At 43.5% G+C, this 27,023-nt stretch overlaps 1 protein-coding gene across 7 annotated transcripts in view; it reads left to right on the top strand.

The window, feature by feature from the left end:
- The window catches only part of PCNX2 (pecanex 2), a 326,874-nt gene that overhangs the window by 220,888 nt on the left and 78,963 nt on the right, over positions 1-27,023 (top strand). For all 7 annotated transcript variants that reach the window (XM_053207265.1, XM_027046909.2, XM_053207264.1 and 4 more), the window contains 2 exons: positions 14,017-14,125; positions 19,664-19,793. In XM_053207265.1, the coding sequence (XP_053063240.1) occupies positions 14,017-14,125; positions 19,664-19,793 (239 nt within the window). The remainder of the gene's footprint in view (positions 1-14,016; positions 14,126-19,663; positions 19,794-27,023) is intronic.

Below are 27,023 nucleotides of genomic sequence, written 5' to 3'. Positions count from 1 at the left end.
CATCATTACCATCTACCTTACATGGTTTCTACTGTAAGTCTCCTGTAATTTTTACTGTGGTTTTTGTGTGTGTGTGTGTAATGTGTCTTTTTGTCGTTATTGTTGCCTCCAAGATTTTCTCTTTGTTGTTTTCAGCAGATTCAATAGGTCATGCCTAGTTGTTGTGTGAGTGTTTGTCCTCCGTGTCATCTGAGCTTGGCGTCTGTCATTATTCTGAACATTTCTTGGCCGTTACTTCTTCAAATACTTCTTTTGTCCTCCTGTTCCCTTTCTGAGGTTCAAACTATGCATATGTTAGATAGTTTGATATTGTTATGCAGCTTTTAAATACTCAGTAATATTTCCTTTTAAGTTTTTATTTTAATTCCAGTTAGTTAACATACAGTGTTGCATTGGTTGCAGGTGTACAATATAGGGATTCCACAGTTCTGTACAACACCTGGTACTCATAATGCCAAGTGCATTCCTTAATCCCCATCTCCCACCCACCTCTGCTCAGGTGACCATCAGTTGGTTCTCTACAGTTAAGAGTCTGTTTCTTAATTTCTCTCTCTCTCTCTTTTGTTTCCCCTTTGCTCATTTGTTTTGTTTCTTAAATTCCACATAGGAGTGAAGTCATGTGGTATTTGTCTTTCTCTGACTGACTTATTTCATTTAGCATAATACCGTCTAGCTCCATCCACGTCATTGCAAATGGCAAGATTTTGTGCTTTTTTTATGGCTAGGTAATATTCCATTGTATTTATGTACCACATCTTTTTTTAAAGTTTATTTATCTTGAAATAGAGAGCAGGGGAGGGGCAGAGAGAGAGAAAGAGAGAGCGAGAGAGAATCTCAAGGAGGCTCCGCACTGTCCGTGCAGAGCCCAATGCAAGACTCGAACTCATGAACTGTGAGATCATGACCTAAGCCAAAATCAAGACTTGGATGCTTAACTGACTGAGCCACCCAGGCCCCCATCACATCTTTTTTTATCCGTTCTTTGATGGATGGATACTCAGGCTGCTTCCATAAAGTGACTATTGTAAATGATGCTGGTATAAACATAGGGGTGCATGTATCCTTTTGAATTAGTGTTTTTGTATTCTTTGGGTAAATATCCAGTAGTGCAATTACTGGATCATAGGGTAGTTCTATTTTTAACTTTTTGAGGAACCTTCATACTGTTTTCCACAGTCACTACACCAGTTTGCATTCCTACCAACAGTGCACTAGTGTTCCCTTCGCTCCACATCCTCTCCAACACCTGTTGTTTCTTTGGTTGTTGGTTTTAGCCATTCTGACAGGTGTGAGCTGGGATCTCATTGTGGTTTTGATTTGCATTTCCCTGATGATGAATGAGGGTGAGCATCTTTTCGTGTGTCTGTTGGCCATCTGGATGTCTTCTTTGGAAAAGTGTCTATTCATGTCTTTTGCCTATTTCTTCACTGGGTTATTTGGTTTTTGGGTGTTGACTTTGATAAGTTCTTTTTACATTTCCAATACTAACCCTTTTTCTGATATGTCATTTGCAAATATAGGTTTCCCATTCCTTAGATTGCCTTTTAGTTTTGTTGATTGTTTCCTTTGCAGAGAAGCTTTTTATTTTGATGTAGTTCCAATAGTTTATCTTTGCTTTTGTTTCTTTTGCTTTGGGAGACATATCTAGAAAAAGCTTGCTACAGCCAATGTCAATGAAGTTACTGCCTGTGGGATTTTTATGGCTTCAGGTCTCACATTTAGGTCTTTCATCCATTTTCAATTTACTTTTGGGTATAGTGTAAGAGTACTTTCTTTTTTGAATTCATTCAGTTTTATCTTTGTGTTTCAGTTTAGGTCATTTCTGTTGACCTGTCTTCAAGTTCATCGATTGTTCCTTTGACTCTGTTAGTGTGATGAGCTTGTTGAAAGCATTCAATGTCTCTGTTATGGTGTTTCCATTTCTATCATTTCCATTTGAGTCTTTCTTTTATAGTTTCCATCCCTTTGCTGAAATTACCCATCTAATCCTTCATATTGTACACTTTTGCTGTCAGAGCCCTTAACATATTCATCATAGTTCTTTCAACTTTCCTATCAGATAGTTCCAGCCTAAATGTCATAGCTGACTCTTGCTCTGTTACTTTGTCTTTTAGGAGTGCATTTTTTTTCTTCCCTTTTTGTATACCTCATAATTTTTTTGGTTGAAAGTAGACATCTTGTGGAGGACCATAGAGAATAAAGTAAATAGTTTTTATGCCTGGAACTGAGCATGCCTTTCCTTCTGGTAGAGATTTAGTGCAGAGCTATGCCTGCTGTCTGTATCTCAGACCCCGTTTACTCTGCCCTCAGTTATCATGTGCAGAGGGGAGTGTCACAGTCTGCCATAGTCTGTCATAGTCTCACACCCCGCTCTGTATGTGGCTAGGGGCCCATTGCAGACCATATACCACCCCAGAGGTCAAAGTCCAGTGAGTGCACTGGATTAACAGCCACTCCACTGGCTTTGTATGATGTCTCAGATGAGTGGATGAAACTTTCTCCAGCTGTGGTTTTTTTTTTTTAATGTTTATTTTTTGAGAGAGAGAGAGAGAGAGAGAGAGAGAGAGAGAGAGAGCACAAGTGGGAGAGAGGCACGGAGAGATGGAGACACAGAATCCAAAGCAGGTTCTAGGCTCTGACCTGTCAGCCCAGAGCCGGATGCAGGGCTGGAACTCATGGACCACGAGATCATGACCTGAGCCGAAATCGGACACTTAACCAACTGAGCCACCCAGGTGCCCGTCCAGCTGTGGTTTTAAATTAACTTTTGCAACCTAGATGTCTATCAGTAGTGTAATGATTCGATAGATTGTCTGGCCAAGCAATGGAGTGTTAGGCAGCTAGTTAGGTGTTAGGTAGAGTAGTTTGTACTGATGTTGGACATATGAGGTAGAGGCATCAAGTTTCAGAGGAGTGGATATTGTTAATCCAATTTATTTTTATTTTTATTTATTTTAAAGTTTATTTATTTATTTTGAGAGATTGAGTGCGTGTGTGTGCATGCAAGCAGGGGAAGGGGCAGAGAGAGAGAGGTAGAGCGAGAATCCCAAGCAGGCTCTGTGTTGTTAGCACGGAGCCCAACATGGGACTCAGTCCCACAAACGAGATCATGATCTGAGCCAAAATTAAGAGTTGGACGCTTAACCGACTGAGCTGCCCAGGCACCCCTTAATCCAATATAAATATAAATATAAATAAATATATATATATATACATATGTGTATGTATGTATATATACATACATATACATATATATGTGTGTGTATATATATATACATACATATACATATATATGTGTGTGTATATATAAATATATATATATTTATATATACACATGTGCATTTGTACATATGCATGTATAGAAAATGCCAAGAAGGATAACTCCTCAGCCATCATTAACTGGTAGTTAGATCAGAATGAGACGGGTAACCAAACTTTTTTGCTTACACTTTATGTAATTCTGAACTACTTGGTATTTGAAAAATAAATTTTTAATGTTTACTTATTTTTGAGAGAGAGAGACAGACAGACAGACAGAGTCAGAGTGTGAGCAGAGGAGGGGCAGAGAAAGAGGGGGACGCAGAATCGGAAGCAGGCTCCAGGCTCTGAGCTGTCAGCACAGAGCCTGACATGGGGCTCAAACCCACAAACCATGAGATCATGACCTGAGCCGAAGTTGGACGCTTAACCCACTGAGCCACCCAGGTGCCCCTGAACTACTTGGTACTTTTAAAGTGAGACTGTATTATTACATTTTTATTAAAAGCAGCATAAATTTTGAAAGTCTAGGTGCTTAAAGCAGAAAGCTTTCATTATATGGAGCATCACTGTATGAATCACCTTGTTTCTTTGTGCACTAGACTGAGGGAATGTTCGTATGAGTATAAAATCTCAGGAGAGTACATTAGATGTACTGGAGGCACGCGGTGGATGGCTTGGGCAGGAACGCATTCAAATTGCCAGAGCAAAGCTGCCTCACAGCTGCATGTAAGACTATTATTTGCTTCTCGTATTAAAATGCTACATGTGTCCAGGCAGCACCCTGTGTCCTGATAGAGGCTTTTGAACTTGTTCCTTGCACCGTCTTCCTAAAGGCAGTATTTGCCACCCATGGAATTGTGGTGGACCTTCGAGAGGAAGGAAGCCCCCTTAAATCAAACAATCCAAGAAACTGCCTTTTCTGAAATAAAATCCAAAACAAAGACCGAAAAACTCTATCCTATATGGAATAATTGAATGAAGGCTCCCACAATAAATGGAAAGGACTAAGGAATGGAAAAGGAAGGTGGGATGTCTGCATAAACTACCATATTTCTACTGCTTCACTCCAAGGTCAGTTTGCTTAAAGAACAAAGGTCACCCTCTCAGTGGTTACTCTCATCATCTCCTGTTTCTTCCACCTTGAGTTGGTCCTTGTCTCCCTCTTCAGGGACGCACTGCCCCAGCTACCTGCACCCTCACTCCTGCTGTCCACCAGAAGCAGAAACACACACAACCCGTAGATGCTGGGTTACAGTCAATTCCCAGTTCCCAGGGGTCTTGACAAGACCTTTTAGTTTTGTGCATTCATAGCTCTTGGTAGCTTATAAAATTTCAATGTGCCATGGTGACTTCGTTTGCATTTGTGGATACCCTAATTAGCAGTTATGAAATATGACTAATACTTTCTTTCATGTTCTCCTAGGGGTCTGAATTTATCTGGCTGCATAAAGTTGGCTAATCAAAGCATCAGGGCATTTTCGTTTAGTAGCTGCACATTCATTTGCCTAAGTAGCCAACCCCTGCTGGGTACTCTCATCCTGCATCACTTGTATTTCTCTCCTCAGTTAAACAATTTTCCAAACTGCACTTAATAGATGATAAACTATAAACTAGTTTTAGTCTCCCTTAATGGTTCTCTTTTCACTTTTCTGGTGGAGGCTAATCAAATTCATCTCATTTGATACCTCTTGCCTGAGTAATTCTGATATTTTACGTTTTACTGTTAAGTGTGGTGTTGAATGTAATATGGCACTGATGTCCTTTATCAGGTTTAAGAAGAGCTCTTTTATTACTAGATTAGAAGGGATTCGATTCAATAAGTGTTGAATTTATTTTTTAACATCCTTCCTGTACTAATTGAGCATCATATGGTCTTTTGGTTTTAACTTTCTTCATGTTGTGAATTATATTCACATTTTTCTAATCTTAAACTGTTAGAAGATGAAATTTGATCGGGATTATTTTTAAACATTTATAGATTCATTTTGTAAATATCTTATTAAGGAGTTCTATATGTATATTCATAGATAAGAACATCTATATTTTCCTTTCTTGTGATATTCTTATTCATTTTTTTGTATTAAAAATATCCTCCCAATATAAACCTTGTGATTTTCCTAAGATGCACATTGTAAGGCTATATCTTTTCCTCTACAAAGCGCTTTAGCTGAGCCCCACAAATTATGATTGGTCCTACTGCTTTTGTCATTCATTTTTAATTTTTTTTATGTTTTATTTTTTATATTTGAGAGAGAGACAGAGCATTAGCAGGGAAGGGGTAGAGACAGAGGGAGACACAGAATCCAAAGCAGGCTCCAGGCTCCGAGCTGTCTGCACAGAGCCCCACGCGGGGTTCAAACTCACAAACCGTGAGATCATGACCTGAGCTGAAGTCGGACACTTAACCGACTGAGCCACCCAGGCGCCCGTTGTCAATCATTTTTAAGTATTTTCTATGTGTTGCCATTTATTTTTAATTTATCGGTATTGGTTTTTTTGATGTTATGTCTGTCAACTCTTTTAAGTGTACATATGCTTGAACATTATATTTGTCTCTTTCAGTCGGATGCAGGATTCTAATACACATATCTCTTAGACAAAGCTTATGAATTCTGTTAGTCAAATGTTTTATATGCTTTTTTACTTGTCTACTTAAACTATCATTTTCTGAGATGCATGTCCTAAAAGTCTCCCCTTCTGATTGTAGATTTGTAATCTTGTAATTCTGTTCATTTTGATTTTAGATATTTTGAAACTATTTGGCTAAGTGAATTCATTCCAATTATGTCATCTTCCTGGAACTGTTCTCTTTTATCATGATGTACTGATCTTTTTCCTTTTTTGAGTGAAAGCCAGTTTTGTCTAATATTAATATAGTGAAGCAAGTTTTCTTTTGATTGGGGTTTACTTGGTATCTTTATTTTTTCCCACCCTTTTACCTAAAAGGTTCTAAGTCATTTTAATATTTCTTATAAAAGCAAGACTTTTCTTTTTAATACAGATGGAGAATCCCTATATTTGAATATTTAATCAGTGATTACTGATATGTTTGTACTATTTTCTGTCCTATTTTTTGTTTCATATGTATGCTTCTTCTTTGTCCCCTCACCCCTTCTTTCTGGCCTTCCATTGAATGGAATAGACTTTTTTTTAAATTCCTTTTCTCCTCTAGTGTTTTGGAAGTTGAATATTGTGTTTCTGGTCCTTTAATGCAATGAATTTCAATGTGTGGTTCCCAAGTAAGCAGCGTCGCCATCACCTGGGAAGTTATTCTTGGGCTCCACCCTAAACCTACTGAGTCAGAACCTCTGCCCGTGGGAACCAGAATCTTTGTTTTACAGGCTCTCTGGGTGATTCTAACACACAGCAAAGATCGAAAACTTAAGTGGTTTAGAGGTTACTCTTAAATTACTAATAAGCACATGTGATTAGCATATAAAATTAATTAAAATCTCTTCCCTGCTCTCAAACAATCCAAAGATTCAACACTTTAATGCCAGATTCTCCTCTCATATCTTAAATATTTATGATATCAGTACTTGACTACACCTTCAAGTGAGTTACTATCTTTATGACTAATTGTACAATTAATTCCAATATTGACATTCTAACATTTTAGCAGTTTCTTTTCTCACCATTATTCTTGTATGTTCTATCTTCCTTCAGGGTTGAATTGTCTTCTTACTGAAGCACATTCTTTACTTGTTTTTTTTTTTTTTTTTTTTTTTTTTTTTTTTTTTTTTTGCAAAGCTCTAGGAGTAATCAATTCTCTCAGTCTTTGTCTGAAAAGGTCTTTGTTTCCACCTCGCACTTAAATGACACTGAAGTTCTGTAAAAATTCTAACCCGATAGTTACTCTTAACACCTAAAAACATTATTTCATTTCTTTTGGCATGTATTTTTGCTAATGAGCAGTCTGCTATTATCCACAATTTTTTGCAGGTAATCTGTAAAAAAGATTTTTCTTTTTGATTTTGATGTTATGCATTTTCACTATCACATGCAACAAGGAGTGGGTTCTCTTCATTTATTCTGTATGGGACTTGATGGGCTTCTTCAATCAAGGACTCATGTTTTCCTCAGTTCTGGAAAATTCTGAGCCATTTGCCCTTCAGATATTTTTCTTGCCCCTTTCTCTCTGCACTTTCTGAAACTCCAGTTGGATGTATGTTATGTCTTCTTATTCTGTCATGTATGTTTCTTACCTTTCCAATTAAAAAAAAAATCTTTTAATCTCTCTGTGCTTTGTCTAGGAAACTTACTCAGGTCTTCCATTTCTCTACTTTCTGTTTTGCTGTAACTAATCTGCTTTTAAACCACCTCCCGGGGCTCTTTATTTTAATGACTTCATTTTCTGCTCCTACAACTGATACTTCTTTCTTTTTCAATTCCACTTGTGCATTATTCATATTATGTAACTCTTTTATTATTGTTTACTTTTATGTTGGATCTTTGCTCATTCATTTAGATTGTTTTACATCAGTGCATTGCATAAAATTCTTGGGGTGCTAATAATTTGGTAGTTTATAATTTTCAGTGTGGACTGATCTTCAGGGACTGATCTTTGTTGTTTTGTCTGTGGGGGGCCCATATCTTCTGGTTGTGGAAGTGTCCCTGAAGACTGTGGGTGCGTTTACTTTTGCAAGAAAGTGTTGTCATCCTCCCCTACTTTTTATGTTGTAGCCACTTGGTTTGGTATTCCCATGCTTCTGGAATAGTTTAAACTTCAATTCCACTCCCCTGCATTGTGACGGCTAAGGTTTTGGTGTATTGTGGACATTGTGGATGGCAGAATTTTATCTACTGTACACGAGGTAGAAGGCAAGCTGTTTTTGCTGTTTCCAAGCACTGATAGGTTGGGTTTTTCCAATTCACTTTTTTTGTGTGTGCATGGCAGCCCTTCAATAATCCAAGCTCTCAACTCCCAAGGCCCACAGCATCTACCTTTGTATCGTCTTGGGGTCACTCCAGGGTCAGTTCATCTTATTATTCTCATTTTTAAACTCCCCTTTTGGTTCTGACTGTTGGAGGCTTTCCCTTCTTTTGGCTTCAATTATTAATTACATTTTTCCATACAATCTCTTAGATTATTTATATTATTTTTACAGTGGGCTGGTAAGCTTTGTGCATTACCATGCTCCCTGAAGCACTGTAATATTTTGCTAAACTGTGTGCTATTTAATAAGCTCCCAACACACATTGTAGATAGAGGTACAACTAGTTTCTGACCTTCTGAAATTCAGTTTTGGAATCAGTTATAATGCTGCCTGAATATGTTTGTTTGACTTACAAAATTCTAACTCCTATAATCAGCCTTTGTTTGAGACTATTTATGTTTCAAAGGCAATGAACCTGTATTTGAGTATCATATTTGCTGTTACCAATCTGTTACTCTGTAAAATGGTGTTCCATCTCCCCCCAAAATGTGGTATCCCACATTTGAGGTGTCACTGGCTTTACTTTTTCCATTCCTTCTTGAATACTTTTCTACTCCTCACATCACCACCTGTGCCTCAAAAATGTCTGATCGTTTTCCCCAATTCTTTTGTTCCCCAGTGCTTTTAATTCCTCAGCTGGGCTCCTCCCTGAATTCATCAACTTGCTTGCCTTAAACCTCCAGATGTCTTCCCATTTCTCTGCCTCCTTCCCAAGCACTCAAGAGCCGCTACTCCCTCTGTTTTCTCTCATTCTTTTTTTTTTTAATTTTTTTTAATCTTTATTTATTTTTGAGAGAGAGAGAGAGACAGAGAGTGCTAGCTGGGGAGGAGCAGAAGAGAGGGAGACACAGCATCCAAAGTAAGCTCCAGGCTCCAAGCTGTCAGCACAGAGCCCGACATGGGGCTTGAACTTATGAACCATGAGATCATTACCTGAGCTGAAGTTGAACACTTAACCGTCGCCCAGGTGCCCCTATTTTCTCTCATTCTGACCTCAGGACACCTTTAACTCAGCAGCTGGTTTCTGGCACTCCGTTCAGCTTTGCATGTCTGCTCAGAGTCAGGCATTAATAATCACAAGTTGCATATCTTTCTAAGAATGAAACTAGCTGAATCTGACAACAAAATGCAAAAAGAAAAAAGAAAAGAAAAAAAGGAAGAAAGAAAGAAAAGAAAGAAAGAAAGAAAGAAAGAAAGAAAGAAAGAAAGAAAGAAAGAAAGAAAGAAAAGAAAGGAAGAAAGAAAAAGAAAAGGAAAGAGGTAAGTGATAGAACTAATCTGGGGGATTGAAAGGCTAAGGTTAGGATTAGCAATGGGAGAAAAAATGGTGGCTGGGATTGGGAAGAAAAATTCCACTTCATTCAAATGGAATAGCATATGTGTAGCTCCCAAAGATAATGCTCAATACCGAAATGTTCAAAAAGTGTGAGTTATTTTGTTGGCAGGGAAGGAGTCCCCTGAAGAAAGATGGCATACATCTTATTTCCGAACGTAGCAGCAAGGAAATGGGTTGGGCCATCTTTCTTTAGTGACTGTTCTTAGGAGAGCTTGTGAATTTATGCAGTTTGGGTTTCCTGTCTATACTGGAGGTAAACCAGCATTGTCTACACCTAATTGAAAAGATACTTCCACAAAGGGTCATTGAAAGTGAGACTGTTTATGGTGTCTTCCTTTGGCCAACAACCAGAATCATGCCGGTGTGATTTGTGTTTGCTCTTTTCCTAGTGTTTTCGGGGGAAAAGACCCAAATGATTTTGTTTTCTCTTCTAGTCCTACTTGGGTAGCTTGTGAAGTTCATTGTGCTTTAATAGGGCTGAGATTTAAGATCGTGGAAGCAGAACATTAGAAGTGGGATAAGCTTCATAAAAACAGAGGCCTTGAGCTGCCCGTGGAGATGTGCTTTTGTAGCTAATCTAAACGGGATTTCTATCTAAAGCTCTTTGGGCAGTGGTAGGCTGTATGTGGCAGTGCTTACTAGAAAGGTGTTAGTATCGCTCTTCCCCTTGAAGCAGTCGTGTCTTGATTGTTTCATGATTTTATACACAGTGGCCCAATAGGGTGTAAACTGCCTCTTCATACATGCTTGTCATTAAGGAGCGATACGTAGGCTTCCTTTTGCACTTAGACACCATCAGCTTCCGAATACCCACAGATTTTCCGATTCTTGCCCTTGATGTCACTCTTGAAGAGGAGGACAAAGTGTAAAGGGAAAATATGAGGTTGGGTCTTTCTAACCTGGACGCACCTCTCCACACGTCTGGAAAGAAAACACAGAAGCCGTGTCCATCCTCTCGGATCTGTGCATTCCAGAAGTGCAGGGAACCCCCAAGCCTGCCTTTGTGTGATCTACTTGCTGCCAGGCTTGTTGGGGGCTATCCTATCTTACTCATTGGGCATGTATACTGAAAGGAACATTCCAGGATGGATCGGAGTTCTTTGTCACCATGCACACGGGGAAGAGGTCCCTGATAGGGGCCGTAGCCACATTTGTTGTGTCCACGCGTGTGACCCTGCCCCTTTCCTGTCAGCGGGAAAGCCAGGGTAGAGAAGCCGTTCTCTGCTCCTTCACGTCAGCCAGGTTTTCCCTCTGCCGTATTTAAGAAGGGCTCCCAGCCTCCAGGAAACATCGTTAGGTTCTCGGGCAGAGAACCGGGCAGGAACTTTGACCTCCCGATTTCACATGGGCCAGTGACTGAGCACCCATGTGGCCTCTCGGAGTCTGGTTTCCTCCTCTGGAAACTAGGAAGACCTAGACTTGAGAAATCTCAAGAAGCTTAGTGAGGAAGGGGGGTCCTAGAATTTCCTGATTGTGAGCTAAGTACATCCTCAAGACAAAACATCTGCTTGTCCTAACATTTATTTGTCAAATTCTTATATTGCACTTACAATTGCCAGGTAGTGTTCTAAAGCCCTGAACAAAAATGAAGTCATTTAATCGTCAGATGACATTGTAAAGATGCCCACAGCAGATGCCAGCTAGGATTCAAACTCAGGCAGCCTGTCCTCAAGCCTGTGCTCTTAAACATTACACTGTGTTGACGGCTGACCCTTCTACATTGTGTGCTTTTTCTGTTGGGCTTTGCAGAGGAGATTAAATTACTGTGTCGGGGAGGAATCATAGGTATACAAAGAACTGGCATTCAGGGATTCTTGCTTCTTCAATGAGAATAGCAATGTCTATTTTATGAGCTGCATATTGAAAATCTTTCACAGAACTTGTATTTTATTCTTCATGATGTTAATGAAAAACACCGAGGCATAGACACAGGAAAGGAGCAAAGATACCTGGGGCCTCAGCTGCAATTAGAGCGTGAACGTGCATGTGCCTGATTACTGGTTTTGCTTATATGTAAATACAAGTCGCTGTGCTAAGCAAAAAATAATTGTAATAGATTCATTGAATCATAATGCAGCAAAGTTTCACTCAGAGCTTTAAACTTGCAGATGAGCCGTTCCCTGGGGCTGCCTGTGTGATTGTAGTTGCCATGCCTGACCTACTTATCAGCTTTTCACAAGGTGGCTTAAAAGCCTCCCAGGATATAGTCATACACCGAAAACCCTACAGGAGTAACTCTCTATAACCCCTGATTCATTGTTAGGGTATCTGGGGGGTCACACATCACATGAGATCATCTTGTCCGTGCTTGTAGTTTTCACCTAGGCGTGAGTCACTAGGTTAATTCTGAATAACCAGACTAAGAATCCTTGACAACGGAGTAACGAGAGGGTTTCAAATCCAGCGGCATTTTGCCTGATGGAATTTGGTTAGCGTATAGGAGCAAGTTAAGACAAGACGGCCCGGTACCACTCCTCAGGACTTTGGCTTTTGATGTAATCTAGTGTCGGGTGTCCTGTGCTGAGCGTCTGCCTCTTGGTAATTAGCACATTCCTCCTCCGGTTGGGTTCATGGCGGGGATGAAAGGAAATGATAGCGGCCTTTAAAGAAAACACTCTCTTTTGAAACAGAAATGAGTCAAGGGTTTGAGTCTGTGTTAGAACCTTCTGTCTCACTGTGTACCAGGCATCTATTGACTGGTGGCAAATCAGGTGGTGGGTAGAAGACTACTTTGTGCACCTAAGAGATGCTACCTCAAGCAGACAGCGGAATAAACCGCTGTCCTCCCAACGGTCAGAATGTCTAAGTCACTGTGCCGTCCCATCCAGAGTGGATTCAGGAAGCTTCCACCAACCCCAGGGTCAAAACTAAAGTGGGCTTTGTGGACTTGGAAGCCAGCTGCGATCAGCCCTCTGCAGTCGACACACGTGAGCAAGCGTAAAGAAAGTGAAAAGTTATCAGCAAAAACCAGACGTCCGAGTTTCTTCCCCAGATTCATATTCCTTTACAGGTATTCATGTGCAAGCCCATCAGCTTTCTCCTCCATTTGTCCTTCTCTCTTTTGCCCCCCCCCCCCACTTTCTCTATTTCGTTCCTGCCCCTCTCGCTCTCCCCGCCCCCACTCGGTGGCCCTCCCTCATCCTTTTCTGCACCTCCGCTGCGTCGTCGCTGGGTCTGTGGACACACCGAGACCAGGGTTTTGGCTCCTCACCGGGTACCTCTCACCCCTTCAGGACTCCGTGTTTGCTGTGCCTTCGACAGGACTTTTACCCTTGGTTCATCTTCCGCAGACTGTCCGACAGTACTTAAGTCTGCCCGGGAGTTAGTCTCCAGCACCAGGGGGTTTGTGAGAGAACAGGGAGACAAGAGAGGCGGCAGGAAGATTTGGAGAGGACTGTCATGAGCCTTGTCTGTCTTATTCCACTTTCATGGAACAATTCAGAGCAACCTCATCTTTTGGTTCCAAAATCACAAGGTTGGCCTTTTGCTGGAATGCCAAATTATCTTGGTTCTTTGAATCTTTCCTTAATGGCCCTACTTCCCAACCTTGGCCTTCCTTTCATTGTAGTCTTCTGCTGTCCTACGTAACACCTGTTGAGCCTAATAAAGAATTCTGGCTTTTTCTTCTCTTTTCACATCCTGGCCCTGGTGAATGTATTTTATTATCTCATGTGCTAGCCAGTCTGGGAACAAACGCCATCGTGCCATTTGAAGCCTGCATTATGGACAAAGAGTGTATAGATGTGGAGTTTGGGGGAACAGGCTGGTAGGATACTTCCCACATGTGGAAGCAACAGAAGTAGAATTCTGCATCTGGGATTCATCAGTTACTTCTTAACACGAAGCAGCGGTTCCCTAGCCAGGCCCCTCCATTCCTGTCCATCCTCGTCACAGCTTCTGAATCTCTAGTCGAAACCTCTGAGCATGTTTCTCCTTTGTGTTCATTCCCAGTCCGCATACGGCAACTTCCCAGTACTCAGTTTGGCTTGTGCTGGCTTGTCAAGTGAACGCGACAGCTTCCATATCCTTTCCCGGCTTTCTAAAGCCCTTTGTACCGGGCAATTCAGTGGCACGGAACTATTTTCTCCAGCAAGAGCCACTGAAGAGTTTTAAGTCAAACTTAATACCCAAAAGCTCCAGTGGTGTCCATGATGATAGGTTTTTGTATGACTCTCCTCCTCAAGACCCAATAGGAAGGATGGAACACCAAACTGAGTGAGTGTTCCTCCGGGAAAGGCAGAGGCACACACATACACCACACCTGTCGGCTGGAGTAATTACCCTGGAGACGTGAACCACTCGGATCATCTTGTTGCTGTTTTAGAATTTCCTGAAACAGCTGCCTTGCGTTAAGGACAAAGGAAGGTCAGAGCAAGACAAGGAACAGCAGCCTCGCTGCCCCCTCCTCGCTGTAGGTGACCTTGACTCGGCTCCCACCCTGGTTGTCAACGCTGATGAATCTTTTTCTTCTTCTGCTTACAGCTCGAGGACCTGCTTCACAAGCTACAGTTCGTCATGACATACGTGGCTCCTTGGCAGATGGCTTGGGGTTCTTCATTTCACGTGTTTGCTCAGCTCTTTGCAGTCCCTCGTATCCTTTCTGCTTCTATTTTCACCCGCGAGCTGAGATTCACATTTTACGGATGCAAGCTTTTCATTGAACCCTGGCAATAAAAAGATTTGAAAGTCTTTAAGATTACATTTTAATGGGGACATGGGGAGGCACTTTGGATTCCCCTCAGGCCACTTAGCCTTAAAAGATGTTTCTTAATTTTGAACTCTTCCTGCTTCTTAATGCATTTCCAGGATTATTTTTTTTATTTTGATTCTTTCATTTCCCACACCCAGATCTGCGTTAAGATATCCTGTCTTTTAAATGGAAAGTCACTGCTTAAATAGTTCAGTTAACTTGTGCAAAATTGTGCAAATCGATTTGCTATTATTAAACACTGTGGATAGAGCTGATGTATCTGATATACTGTTATAGGTTATATAACGTTATGTTGTGATAGAGTTTGGTAATCACATACCTGAATAATATTCAAAAACTCAGAATTAGATATAAGTAGCAATACCCAAAGTCTCCTAAAGACTAAAAAAATAATTTATGATTTTGTTTTGTAGCTGCCCTTAGCCAAGAAGCATAGTTTTATTGTTCGTAGCTTCATTTGGTTTCCTTGTATGTTTTTAATTGTTTCCATAATGATAATTAGTTTTAATTTACTTCAAAATGAATTTGAGATGCTCCTTCTAAAGATTACTTTGACACGGGGCACCTGGGTGGCTCAGTCGGTTGAGCGTCCCACTTTGGCTCAGGTCATGATCTTGCGGTTCACGAGTTCGAGCCCCGCATAGGTCTCTGTGCTGACCTGGTCTGAGCCTGCTTTGGATGCTGTCTCTCCCTTTCTCTCCACTCCTCTCCCACTCGCTTTCTGCTTTGCTCTCTCTCTCTCTCTCTCAAAAAAATGAATAAACATTAAAAAAATTTTTTTAATTAAAAAAAAAGATCACTTTGACACAGATAGCTAAATTGTGTGTGTATGTGGAGAGAGAGAGAGAGAGATTAATAAAAAATACTCTTGAAGAGAGACATTAAACAAGAATATCCTTGACTTGGGCCTAAAATTTGCCCTCAAATGTTTTCCTTTCCACCTAGTTTATACTTCGTAGCCTTGTACTTTGCACGATGTGTTTCAGGGATTACTTGTATCAGAATCCAGGAGGGGCTTATTAAATAATGAAATCCCTGAGCCCAGCACATACTTTTCAAATCACATTTCAGGGGGTGCATCCTGGAATGTCCATCTTCAAAAGCCTGACCAGGATTCTTATCCCACTGGCCTGTGTCACCTGCATTTCCGGAGCTTCCTCTCAGACGACATTCGCACAAGGCTCATTAAGACGATTCATAAACAGTCTCTGGGACCTGACCTTCGTGTGCAGGGATGGAAACATAGTTGGGATAATCATTAAGTGATAATATATTCTAGATTTTTAAAAATGCCCTTTTCCAGACTCCTTTGTTCAAAAGCATCTTTTTAAGCATGCCAAGAGCTGGCCTTACAAGGCACATTGTTCTGTGTTCCTATTCTTAGACCTGCATTGATATTTCTGGAGTGTTTCAAGGTTATTTGGTGGAACAAGCTAAGGAAAAAAAATGCAAAAGTGGGAGCTTTTACACCACTTTTTTTCCCCTTTAACTCCAATCATTTTCTGTAATACCAGTAATTTTAGTTTTTCTAAAGAGTCCTTTGAAACAAAGACAGTGAAATGAAAGAGTGAGGTGATTTGATTTCTGAAGCATGCCTACGGCATCCTATCTAGAGTTTAAAGCCTATTTATTAAATAAAAATTGTCAGGCGATGCAAATTTGCGGTTAAGGAGTTGCACTAGGAATTTGAAACTTGAAGTTATGATTCCCAATTTTATCCTAACTCTGGTCTCATGTAGATCTGTAGCATTTCCTGTGCCTATTTATGCCTTGTTAAGGGCATTCTGTGATGCTAATTACTCCTTGTGGTTTCGTGGATGAATTAAGACCCTTCTGGGAACCATAACTTTCAATTACCTGACCTGTTTGTGTGTTGAGGGTTCACACACAAGCACTTCATATCTGGCACTTAATATCTCCTGGAAGAATAAAAGTAGTGTGAGTATCTACCTCAGATTGCACAGGGTGCGTCTTAAATCTAAGTGCTTTCTTGATGGGCGAACTTGTTCTCAAAGAAGTAGAACATGTTTGAGATGTAGGTTTCATTGGGCATTTGGTAGCTCTGTTTTAGAACGCTCAATTGATCCCCATGCTGAGTTCCTAAAAGTGTCCCGGAGAGTGACATCCGCTTCCTCCCTTCTCCTGAGATACAGACCTTCCAAGTGATGGCGGAGCCTGACCGCTGCAGTTGTGTGACAGCTTCAGGGCTTTTAGCTCCCCCCCCCCCCCCCCCCCCCCCCCCGCCCTTATCCAAGGGCACCTTCCCATCCCTGACCAGTTGTAAAGGTGGATATTTGTTGCTGGGAAGCCAACATCATACTGTTCCAAATACAATGAGATAAATAGCTCAGAAAAGCATATATATATATATATATATATATATATATATATATATATATGCCTTCAAGACAAGGCTATGAGCAGGGCAACTAAGTGGCTCAGTAAGTAGGGTGTCTGACTCTTGATTTGGGCTCAGGTCATGATCTCACTGTTTGTGAGTTCAAGCCCCTCCTCGGGCTCCACTCTGACAATGTGGAGTCTGCTTGTGATTCTGTCTCCCTCTCTCTCTCTGCCCCCTCCCCCGCTGGCGCGCGCGCTCTCTCTCTCTCTCTCTCTCTCTCTCTCTTAAAAATAACATAAAAAATTAAAAAAGACAAGGCTATGAGGTTCCTAAACAGCAGCCCTGGCTCTTGACTAATTTTGAATTGTTAATTGTTTTATCACCCTATTAAGAAGCTGTGGGTTCAATCCTGGCTCCAAGAAGGGACTAATTTGCTCCATTTTGGAATGGAATTAGCGTTCAGGCCAGCAGGGCACTGTTTAGTAAATTGCTTTTTCCAGTACTAGCATGCTTTCTCCCTTGGTAGCCTCTCTTAGTTTCTGAGCTTGTAACCTCCAGAGACAGAGAAGAATGCTCACCCTTTTCCTATGTATAGAGACTATGCAAGACCATTGTCTTCTAGTAATTAGACCCATCCAGCCTATTTCTGTTAAATGTGTGTATTGGGAAGGCTGCTTTCTGTTTGGTATATCCTTTTGAGCTTCAAATGATTTGTTTTTAACTTTAAGGATTGACATAGATGTTTTCTTTTTAATTTTTTTAAGTTTATTTCAAGAGAGAGACAGCACAAGTTGGGGAGGGGCAGAGAGAGAGGGAGAGAGAGAGAGAATCCCAAGCAGATTCTGCACTCAGTTGGGGGTTCGGACCCACAAACCGTGAGATCATGACCTGAGCTGAAGTCAGACGCTTAACCGACTGAGCCATCCAGGTGCCCAGGTATTAAATGTCCACAAATATAAGCTTTTGATGGAATCACCACCTCTCCCTTGGTAAGAAACAGAGAAAGTTCCACGTGCCTGCTCTCGAAGTCAGTTTCTTGGCATTGCCTTACCAGCTATGGTCACAGGCTTTCATATTTGCCCCGAGTGTGCTGTATTTCTTTATTGATCTTCCCTAAATAAAATAACCTATTCACTGCTGCCCTACCTCTGGCCTGTTCAACTTTATTTCCTTCCCCACCACACTGAACTTGATTTACAGTCTCACACTGCTTTCCTTGCTTCATTTCTGGATAATTGTTTCTGGCATTTAAAAAAAATGGACAACGTAATCTTGGGGGAAACTCATAGAGTTGAAAAGAACAGTGCCAGCCTGGCTAGCATTCTACCCAGCCCCAGCTCCACTGGTCTTTGTCCTGGCTTTTCTTCAAACCCCCCCCCCCCCCCCAGCGCCCTCTGTCGCCTAAGGGTGTAAACTTAACCCCTTCTGCACTCCTGTCTTCCTTACCTCAGAGAAATCTCCCCGTGACTCTGCCTTCTTACATTTTTTCAGGACCTCTACACCAGGACCTCCGCCATGCAGTTCCCTTTTCTTCCTGTGACAAGGGGCATGGTTAATTTGGTGTGTTTTGTGACTGAGGTGTTTAGTTATTTTCAGCTCTCCAGTGAAGAGGAAGCTGATGGGTGTTAATGGCTATCTAGGTAGCTCCATTGTTCAGTAGCTCTCCAATGGAACCTAGGTCAACATAAAAGGAATTTCATTTAATTTGAAGCACAATAGAGACCTTTTGGATACCAAAACAACTCAGCACCAGAATGGATTATTAATGGGGGATATGTCATTTCACTCCCAGAGATGTTTGGAAGTAAATAGCGAGTTGAAAAAAATAAAAGGAAGACACACTCCTTCCTGAAGCAAAACTCGGATGCTTAAGTCTATGAAAATGCATGGGGAAGGGTCTGTGACAGAGAGAGGCCATCCTTTTCTGGATTTACTTGTCAGTGGGCGGTAAGGTCTCCTACGGCCCCCGCTCCCCCATCACATGGCTGATGGCACATGAAGGCATTTAGATGCCTGGGTCACTTCTACGTTCTGGCTGGCGATGACATAGCAACTTTCTGTCTGTGCGAGGCGTTTCTTTCTTTGTGCCAGAACCTTTTGAACACAGGTTAAAGAAATAAGACCTTCATTTGTGTAGCAGTGAGAAAACCCCCTTCCAGGTGGGGAGATCAGCCCTGTAGTGGGATGCTCCAAGCCCCCAGCCACAGGGACAAGGGACAAGGAACAGTGTGCCTATGTAAGGCACCACGCTGGCTTCTGCCACCCCCACTACGGGTCCCCTCTGTTGCCCTGCACCGCAGGGACATGTGATTGGCAGCTGGGAGCAGCCTTCCAATGATGGGGAGAGACTGGGGAGGGACCAGCCCTTGTGGCACCTTCCTCAGATTTCTAGGGATCAGTGAATTGGTCTTACTCCAAAAAAGACAGCAGTACTAATTTTCATATTAAACAATTATACTTCTGATCACCCAGGATGTGTAAAAGTTGAGTCCCTCCAGTAAATGAGAAATACATACAGGGTGCAAAATGCTGTGACTTCATGGGCACACAGTTTTAGCTACAAACCAGATGTGACTTGAATTGAGCCATTGGTATTCACTATATCATAAAGAATATGTATATTTTTTTGGATAGTGGGGAAAGATTCCTGGAGAAACAGAGATGCTACCTTCTCTAACAACGCTATTTATTTCTTTTAAAAAGTGGAATTTAATTTTAATTATTTACGAAGCCCCTTAATACCTTAGCAAATGTAGCACAGTGTGTTTCGTGCAGCTAATGATATCCTGGTAAAAAGAAAGTGTTCTCTTCAAACCTTCGATATTAAATCACAGTGAGACCGCTGGGGGTTTTACGAGAATCATTTGGTTTTCATGCTGGTGAAATCAGACCTAGCGGGATACTATTGAAAGTTTTATATCTCCAACTATGTACATAAGAGAGATCCAGTATATGGCCTCCTTCCTTTCCTTGGCGAGAAAACGGCTTTACTATAAACGGGTCGAAATCTGAAATAATATTTAGACACAGAACACTGAAAAACTTTTTTTTCTTTTGCCTTAACTCAGAACGCTCAGATTCTGCCATGCTTCTCTTCCAGACGATGGCCACCTCAATCTTTTCGACCCCTCTGAGTCCATTCCTCGGGAGTGTCATTTTCATCACCTCGTACGTTAGGCCGGTGAGATTCTGGGAGAAAAACTACAAGTAAGACCCTGAAGCCGATGCTAACTTGCTTTGCTAGAATGTGTGCTTCGGGCCGCTCCCGGGCCTTCCTCCTTGTCAGGGCTCAGGCCTCATGCTTCGCAGGCTGGGGGCTGCACGGGTCCCCCGGGGGCTCCCTGAGTTCATCACTCAGCACGGGGGCCTTCCGGGCTCTGGACTAAACATGCCCGACGGCAGATTTGCAGCTGGGCGCTAGTCCAGGCTCCACGAGTTGTGAAGGCAAAATGGGTTCTCACGGCCGGGTATTTAGCAATTGCCCCTCGGGAAGGTTGTTGGGGGCGCTGACGTCATCCCCTTTGCCTGGCAGAGGTGGTCCCTGGCTGGCACGTGTGAGTATCCTTCATACGCCCGTCCTGTGCAGGTGTGCACGTGTCACAGCTCAATATTAAGGTGAACAGCAATGTTCTGAGCGCCGTTAAACTCGTAGAAGATGATTTATGTACTTTTTCTTGACTCTTTGGACAGGCCGGTCGTAAATTTCCTCCAGCGAACAATGATGGAGTGGGGCGGCGGAGTTATTTCTTAAGTGAAGGGGAGTGCTTTTCAAGAGCTCCTGAGGATTTGGGGGCGGGGTCAGGGGGGAGTCTGAGGGAAGGAACCTAGAACGGGTGGCAGAGGAGAAAGCTGGCAAGCCAGCCCATCCCTGCCCTCAGCTGGGGCAGAGGAGGCCGACTTCCGTTTCAGAACGCCTTCCCCTAACTTAGAGCAGCACCTTCGCTGATCCCTACAAACCCCAATCCACCCTCCATAGTATGTCTCCATTTTGCACGACTCTGGCATTTTACACTGTGCTCTTTGTACCTTAGACAAGACACCAGTGACTTAGGAGGTCTGTGGTTTCCCTTTCTCCCCTTAGACAGTTTCCGCGACCGTAAAATGCACCCCCTTGTGGGACAGGCAGTAGGGTCTGGTGAATAAATCTCAGCCTGGGGCACCGGCCCGCCAGGGCACACACCTCACCTCCACCACTTAACGCTGGCCCCCTCAGGCCTCTCTCTCCTCTTCTGTCAAATGGGGGCAGAATGATAGGATCTACTTCACAGACTTGCCGTGAGGAGAAAATACACATAAAGCACCTAGAACAGGGCCCGGTGGAAACCAAGTCCCCTGTGAGCCTGCGTTGCTGGGATTCCTCTCTGACGGCTCCGCGTGGACGTCCCTGTCCCCGCCTGGCCCACGCTAACAGGTGTTTACCGTGACTGAGTACAGCACATCCAGGAAGCTCATGTTTGGGGTGCCCTGGGGGAAAGCTAATCGGACCTGAGCCCTCCATGTGGGGCCACGGAGAGGTAGGGAGACCCCTTGGGTGCCCGGCAGGCTCCTCGTAGTCTAAGAGAGGTGGGCTGTTCTCAGTACAACAAATACCTGTGTGAAATTTTGCACATAAGCAAGAGTCCTCTTTCGTGTGTGTTTCAGGAGAGATCGTGCCTATTGACAGAGCCAGAGGGTAGAAGAAAACGGCCATCACTGGCTTGTTACTTTAAGTCTCTCTCTTTTTTTTTTTTAAATTTTGTAAATGTTTCTTTATTTTTGAGAGAGAGAGAGACACAGAACACGAGCATGGGAGGGGAGAGAGAGAGAGGGAGACACAGAATTCGAAGCAGGTTCCAGGCTCTGAGCTGTCAGCATGGAGCCGGATGCGGGGCTCAAACCCATGAACCGCGAGATCAATGCCCTGAGACCAAGTGAGACGCTCAACTGACTGAGCCACCAGGTGCCCCACTTTAAGTTTCTTTAGGGGAAAACAATTCGGGGTATCTTTTTAGAGCTCTGGAAACCACATTTCTGGAAAGTGGAGACACCTGTAAACAAGAGGGCTGGCAACGTCTGTGCTGTTAACCGCGCAGGAGAGTGCAAGATACTTTCAACTTGATCCCTTTTTGTCTCCTATGCTCAGATCAGTTAGGAGCCAGCCTTTCCGGCCTGGAATCTGACGTGAGCAAGACGCATCCCGGTTGAGCTGGGAAGGGTTTTAAGCTCCCGCGGTAGGGAATGGAGAGTCTTTGTGGGAGTGGTTTTATTGCAGGGAAACGTCCTAACAACTGTGCAGAGCAAGGCTTGTGTTTTCTCACCTGCAGGATTCATGATACTCGAATTGTCTGCCTATGTGGGTTACTTAACTGGAGGGGCTTCAGGAGCAGGGTTAACATGTCCTTACTCACTGTCACAAATAATTGATTCTGCTGTGATCCATTCTGTTAGTAGTGTTATGGGGGACGGGTCTATCTTTGGTCGGCCTGGTCTTTGGGTGGGGAAGGGTCATCAGGGTCTGCGGGGTATGTCTAAGGATATCCAGCCTTTACTAGGTCTCTCGGGAGGAGCCAAGTTGGAGACTATGTTCAGACCCGCTGGGGGAAAAAGTTCCTGATGCAAAATCCAGTCTTGTCCCCTGTGTTAAGCATCAGGCTACAGAGTCCCGGGTCCGGCTGCTTCGAAGATCAGTGATGGAATTCAGGACAGTGAGAGGTGGGTATCAGGAAAGGAAGTGCCAGGAAATCTCATCTGGATCCCAGCAAATACTCTGGAAAGCTCATTCTCACTATCTTAAACTGTAGGTTTTCATTTCAAATGCTAATGCCTTCTTGTGTTCTTGTTTGAGAGCTTCTACACAGCTGCTTCCTTGCCTTCTTTTCAGTCTGGTACAGAGGGGGGCTTGGTGACAGGCTCATGGATTATGTTGAATTGTTCACCACATGTCCCCTCACTTTCAAAGGCCGATGACAGACACTCTCCTCTGGAGATTGGGCGGGTCATGCTGCCAGTGGGCACGCACGCACGCCGCCCCCAGCCCGGGGTGTGGCGAGGACAGTCCCCTCTCCTGGCCTTCCTCTCCCTTGCCCCCCACCCTGCTGGCTTTGGTCTCTGCCAGTCTGCAGTGAGCCCAGCACTGCAATGAAACCATTCTAATACCCTAAGGAACCGGTAAGTCTATCACCAGCCACCTGGTAACTAGGACCAGTCTGGTTTCCCCGGCCTGGGCTGTCCTGAAATCCACAGGCTTCCCGTTCCCCGACACGCTCCTCCCTGGGGGCACATGACAAATGTGCCCTCTGCCCTCCTGCCTCCCCAGCTCTCTAGGGGATTCTGCAACCATCGCACCAGGTTCCATACTGTCTCAAAAGCCTGTGGTGGCTCTCACAGGTGCCAGGTGGACCAGCCAGGTCTGGCAAGAAGCCGTGCACCTGCACCGGCCCATACGTCAGCCCTGGCGGCCACGCGCGGCTAATGAGCCTTGAAAACGGGGCTAACGTGGCTGAGGAACTGAATTTTTACTTCTGTTTAATTTCAATTAATTGAAATTTCAGAGGCTACCACACTGGATGGCACAGATACAGACCCTCCCCGAGTCTGAATCTCAGTTTCAAGTTTATTTCCCAACACATTCTGGCATACCTCACATATTGTGGACTCTTCATCGCTCGCCTTGCCGCGGGCTGCGTCCTTCGTGGACTGTCCTCCCCTCCCCCTACTTCTCCACTTCCCATCCACAAGCACCCAGATTCACAGAGGGGTATCGTGTTCCAGCTCTTGATGAGTATGCAGTAAGGTTCAGGATGGCCTTTAGGATGAGAGGTATCGTAGCAGCCGTCTGTGCAAGATGCATTTGCTCTGTGGCCATCAGCGAATTCTACCCAGGATTGACAGAGGCTGTATTTGTCTCCAAGTCTGGACTTGTTTTTTTTTTATCTTTGTGTCCCTACGGAGCCATGCACGTAGTAGGTGTTCTCTATTTCTTAAATGAATTGAGTCCCACGCTATTGTGTGAGAGAGAAAGGAAATCTTAACCTGGGTTTTTTTATCTGCCGTTGTTAGAAAGTTCTCTGTTAAACTGATGTTCCCTTGACTAATAAGGGCTTTAAAATCTGTCTTGATGAGCTCTGCCTGGTGTCTCCACTTGAATTACAGGCAATGACAATAAATGCACTATAATAGTGCCTTGTGTGTATAAATCCCCTATGTCAGAGTATTTTAAAAGCTTTAGAAACACATTCTGATATTATGATAGATCACCCTTCTCTTTATATATAAACAATCCCTAAATAACCAATCTTTGTCATTAATGTGAAACAAATGTTTAGGCTAGAAAGTATTGACTCATGTTTTTGCTTATCTCAGCAAATATCTTGGACCTAAAGGAGTTGACTGTTTTCAGTCCCAAAGAATGAAAGGTTGTATTAACAATGATTTTGTTTGGATATATCAAAAGTCTTGTATAAAATGTAAAATGCCATAGCCACGAGGAAACACATATAATAGCTACCTGAAAGGCAAGTATGGCTTTCACGGTTGTTACATTTCTATCATATTCTCCAGATTGGTTTTATTTTTTTTTTAATGTCTTATCTATTTATTTTTGAGAGAGAGAGAGCACAAGTGGGGGAGAGGGGGCAGAGAGAGGGAGACAGAGAATCCAAAGCAGGCTCCAGGCTCTGAGCTGTCAGCAAAGAGCCCAACATGGGGCTGGAACTCACGAACTGTGAGATCATGACCAGAGCCAAAGTTGGATGCTTAACTGACTGAGCCACCCAGGCGCCCCATATCATATTCTCCAGATTGATTTTAAAATATTAAATCATTCTGGGCATTATCCTTCTCAACAAATAAGCATTAAGCATCTATGTGAGGGCACCATGCTAGGCTTTAACTAATAGTAGTCACCATGTGATTGGTCTGCAAAAACATCAACTCTGTATTCTGTGCCCTTGGTCCCACCCTCGTTAGCAAGATGGTCAGCACTACTTAATTCTCAGCCCTTCCTGAGACGGTGTTAATACATCTGAAAGTGTGAGCTTTGTAGTCAGACTTCCATTAAAACCCCAGCCCATATGTTTGGTTAGGTGTTTGACTCTGGGAAATTATTCAGTCTGTGAGCCTCAGTTAACTCATCTGTAAAATGGGTTGACTGTCTCTCTGTGCCTCCCAGAAGTCATATATACCAAATGAGACATGGTTCACTGTGGTAAATGGATAGGTTATTTCTGTGTACAGCAATTTTATCCTTAATCCTGTCCTCATTTTGTTGTCCTTCCCTGTATTTCTGTCTTCTCTCATTCACCTTTTAATTCAATCATGTCTAGACGTGTTCTTTATGTCCTTGCAACCTATGGGAAATCCTTTCTGAAATGGCAGAACACAATTAGACCAACCAGTGTAAGGACACAGGTCTAGACCATGTAACATCAAATCCACAGCGTGCTGTGAGATGCCCCTTAAATATGAGTCTTCACCCTTAATGCTGTGTTTATTTTGATGCCTTAGCCGTGTCAGAGCCTGGTTCTGTTCTTTGAGCAACATAGCTGCCTTAGTGGATAAACAGCATCTCTAAAGCATCCCTATTTTGTGGTTTATCAAATGACAGTCTGTATGACCCAGATATTTGAGCTGGTCTCCGTGGGCTCCCGGGCATCTTACTGTGTTATGTCCCAGGCCCTTCGTGAGTCTGTAATACAAGTGAGGCTGGCACGGACCCTTCGAATTACACAGTCACCTCTGTGCTACCCACAGAAGTGAGTCCTCCGGTCTCTTCCGCTCTGGGAGGAGAACCCCCTGTGCCTTCGTAGGCGGCCCTTGTGAGCTTCGTCGGCCTCAGCTGTGGGCTCCTCACTGTGCTGGGTCTGTTCCTCCTGTCCTCACCTGGACACTGCGATCACCCGGGTGCACCTGCTGCTGCTGGAGCCGGTGGCATTCTCCTGCCTCCCGCATGTCCCGTCCTTCACCACCTTGAAGACGTTTCTCTCCCTGCACCGCCCTCTTTATCGAGCTGAACAGCTCTATTTTTTTTGAAATGGTCTGTACCTCGGGCATCCTGGCCTCCCTCATCCAGATGTTTCCTGGGTTGTCTCCAACCCTCCCTTCTAGGCCGTTCCAGATGTCCTCTCCTCGGCCCTCAGTAGATGTCACTTCCTGCGAGCCAGATGTTCAGTTCTCAGTTACGCCTTCTCAAATTTGAGACCTCTCAATGTCGGGGCGCCTGGGTGGCTCATTCGGTTGTGTCTGACTCTTGGTTTTGGCTCAGCTCATGATCTCATAAAAATAAAACCTCTCAAAAATTTTTAATGTTTATTTATTTTTGAGAGAGAGAGAAAGGGAGAGAGAGAGAACTTGAGTTGGGGAGGGGCAGAGAGAGGGAGAGAGAGAATCTCAAGCAGGCTCCGTGCTGTCAGCACAGAGCCTGACACCGGGCTTGAACTCACAAACTACGAGATCATGACCTGAGACAGAAATCAGGAGTCGGACGCTTAACTGACTGAGCCACCCAGGCGCCCAAACGCCTGTCAATGACTTTACTAAAGTATTGCCGAGCCAGGCCTTCATCATGCCGATCGCGTGTGTGTATTATAATGAAAATCAGAAGTTTGCATTTCCTCTACCAGCTCTTGACCCATTGGCTTTAACATTCTAGTCCGTAAAGGTCCATTTCAGTCATGCCGCCCAGCGTCTCCCAGCCCCTTCGCCTGTGCTCTCCGCAGACCTGCCTCCTTCTGTGTCTTCAGTCATGATTTCTTAATGACGATGAGCAGGACAGAGCCGCGCGTGCCTGACTTGGGTAAGGCAGTCCGAAAAAGAAGTTCTCGACATCACCCTTTATTGTTTACCTTCCCACAATGGAGAGTCTTTTTCCGGATGTTCCCTGCCCACCGGGGTATTTTAAGCATGGTTTGCGAGATCCTTGGGCAAAGCACGGAGCTTCTCCAACGGCCATCTTTTTCTCAGATGCCAAGCAGAAAGCTTATTTGGCTTACGGGGTTAATGGCAAAAGGCAGCACTATAATTAAACGTTGCAGTTCTGCAGGGGAGGGAGTTACATCTCTCAGCTTGCAATTAGGCTATTCCACCGTTTATGTGGGTGTGTTTACAAAGTGCCCGGACAAATTGAGATAAAAGTCTTGACGCTCCGTTATCAGGTGTCTTAGGGCTACTAGAACGCTCATAGCCATACCTCAGCATGTGTTGGGCTCGGGTATAGTATGATGAATGGTAACGATAGAGAGAGTACAGTAGGGTGGTACTGGGGGGGTAACAGTGGTATTCCTCATTTTTGTAGTTACTGAACACCTGCTCACATTCCCAAATGCATTCGTTCTAGCCCCTTCCTACCCGTTCTGGAAGGAGAATTTCATTGTCCTCATTTCACAGACCAGAGAAAGGAGACCCAGAGAGTTAAAGAACTTGCCCCAGGTCACAGAGCAAGTCAGTGGCTGAGCCAAGACA

This window comes from Acinonyx jubatus, chromosome D2 (assembly GCF_027475565.1).
Source record: "Acinonyx jubatus isolate Ajub_Pintada_27869175 chromosome D2, VMU_Ajub_asm_v1.0, whole genome shotgun sequence".
NCBI lineage: Eukaryota > Metazoa > Chordata > Mammalia > Carnivora > Felidae > Acinonyx > Acinonyx jubatus.
Note: the sequence above shows the minus strand (reverse complement) of the source record. Positions and strands in the feature narration are given on the sequence as shown.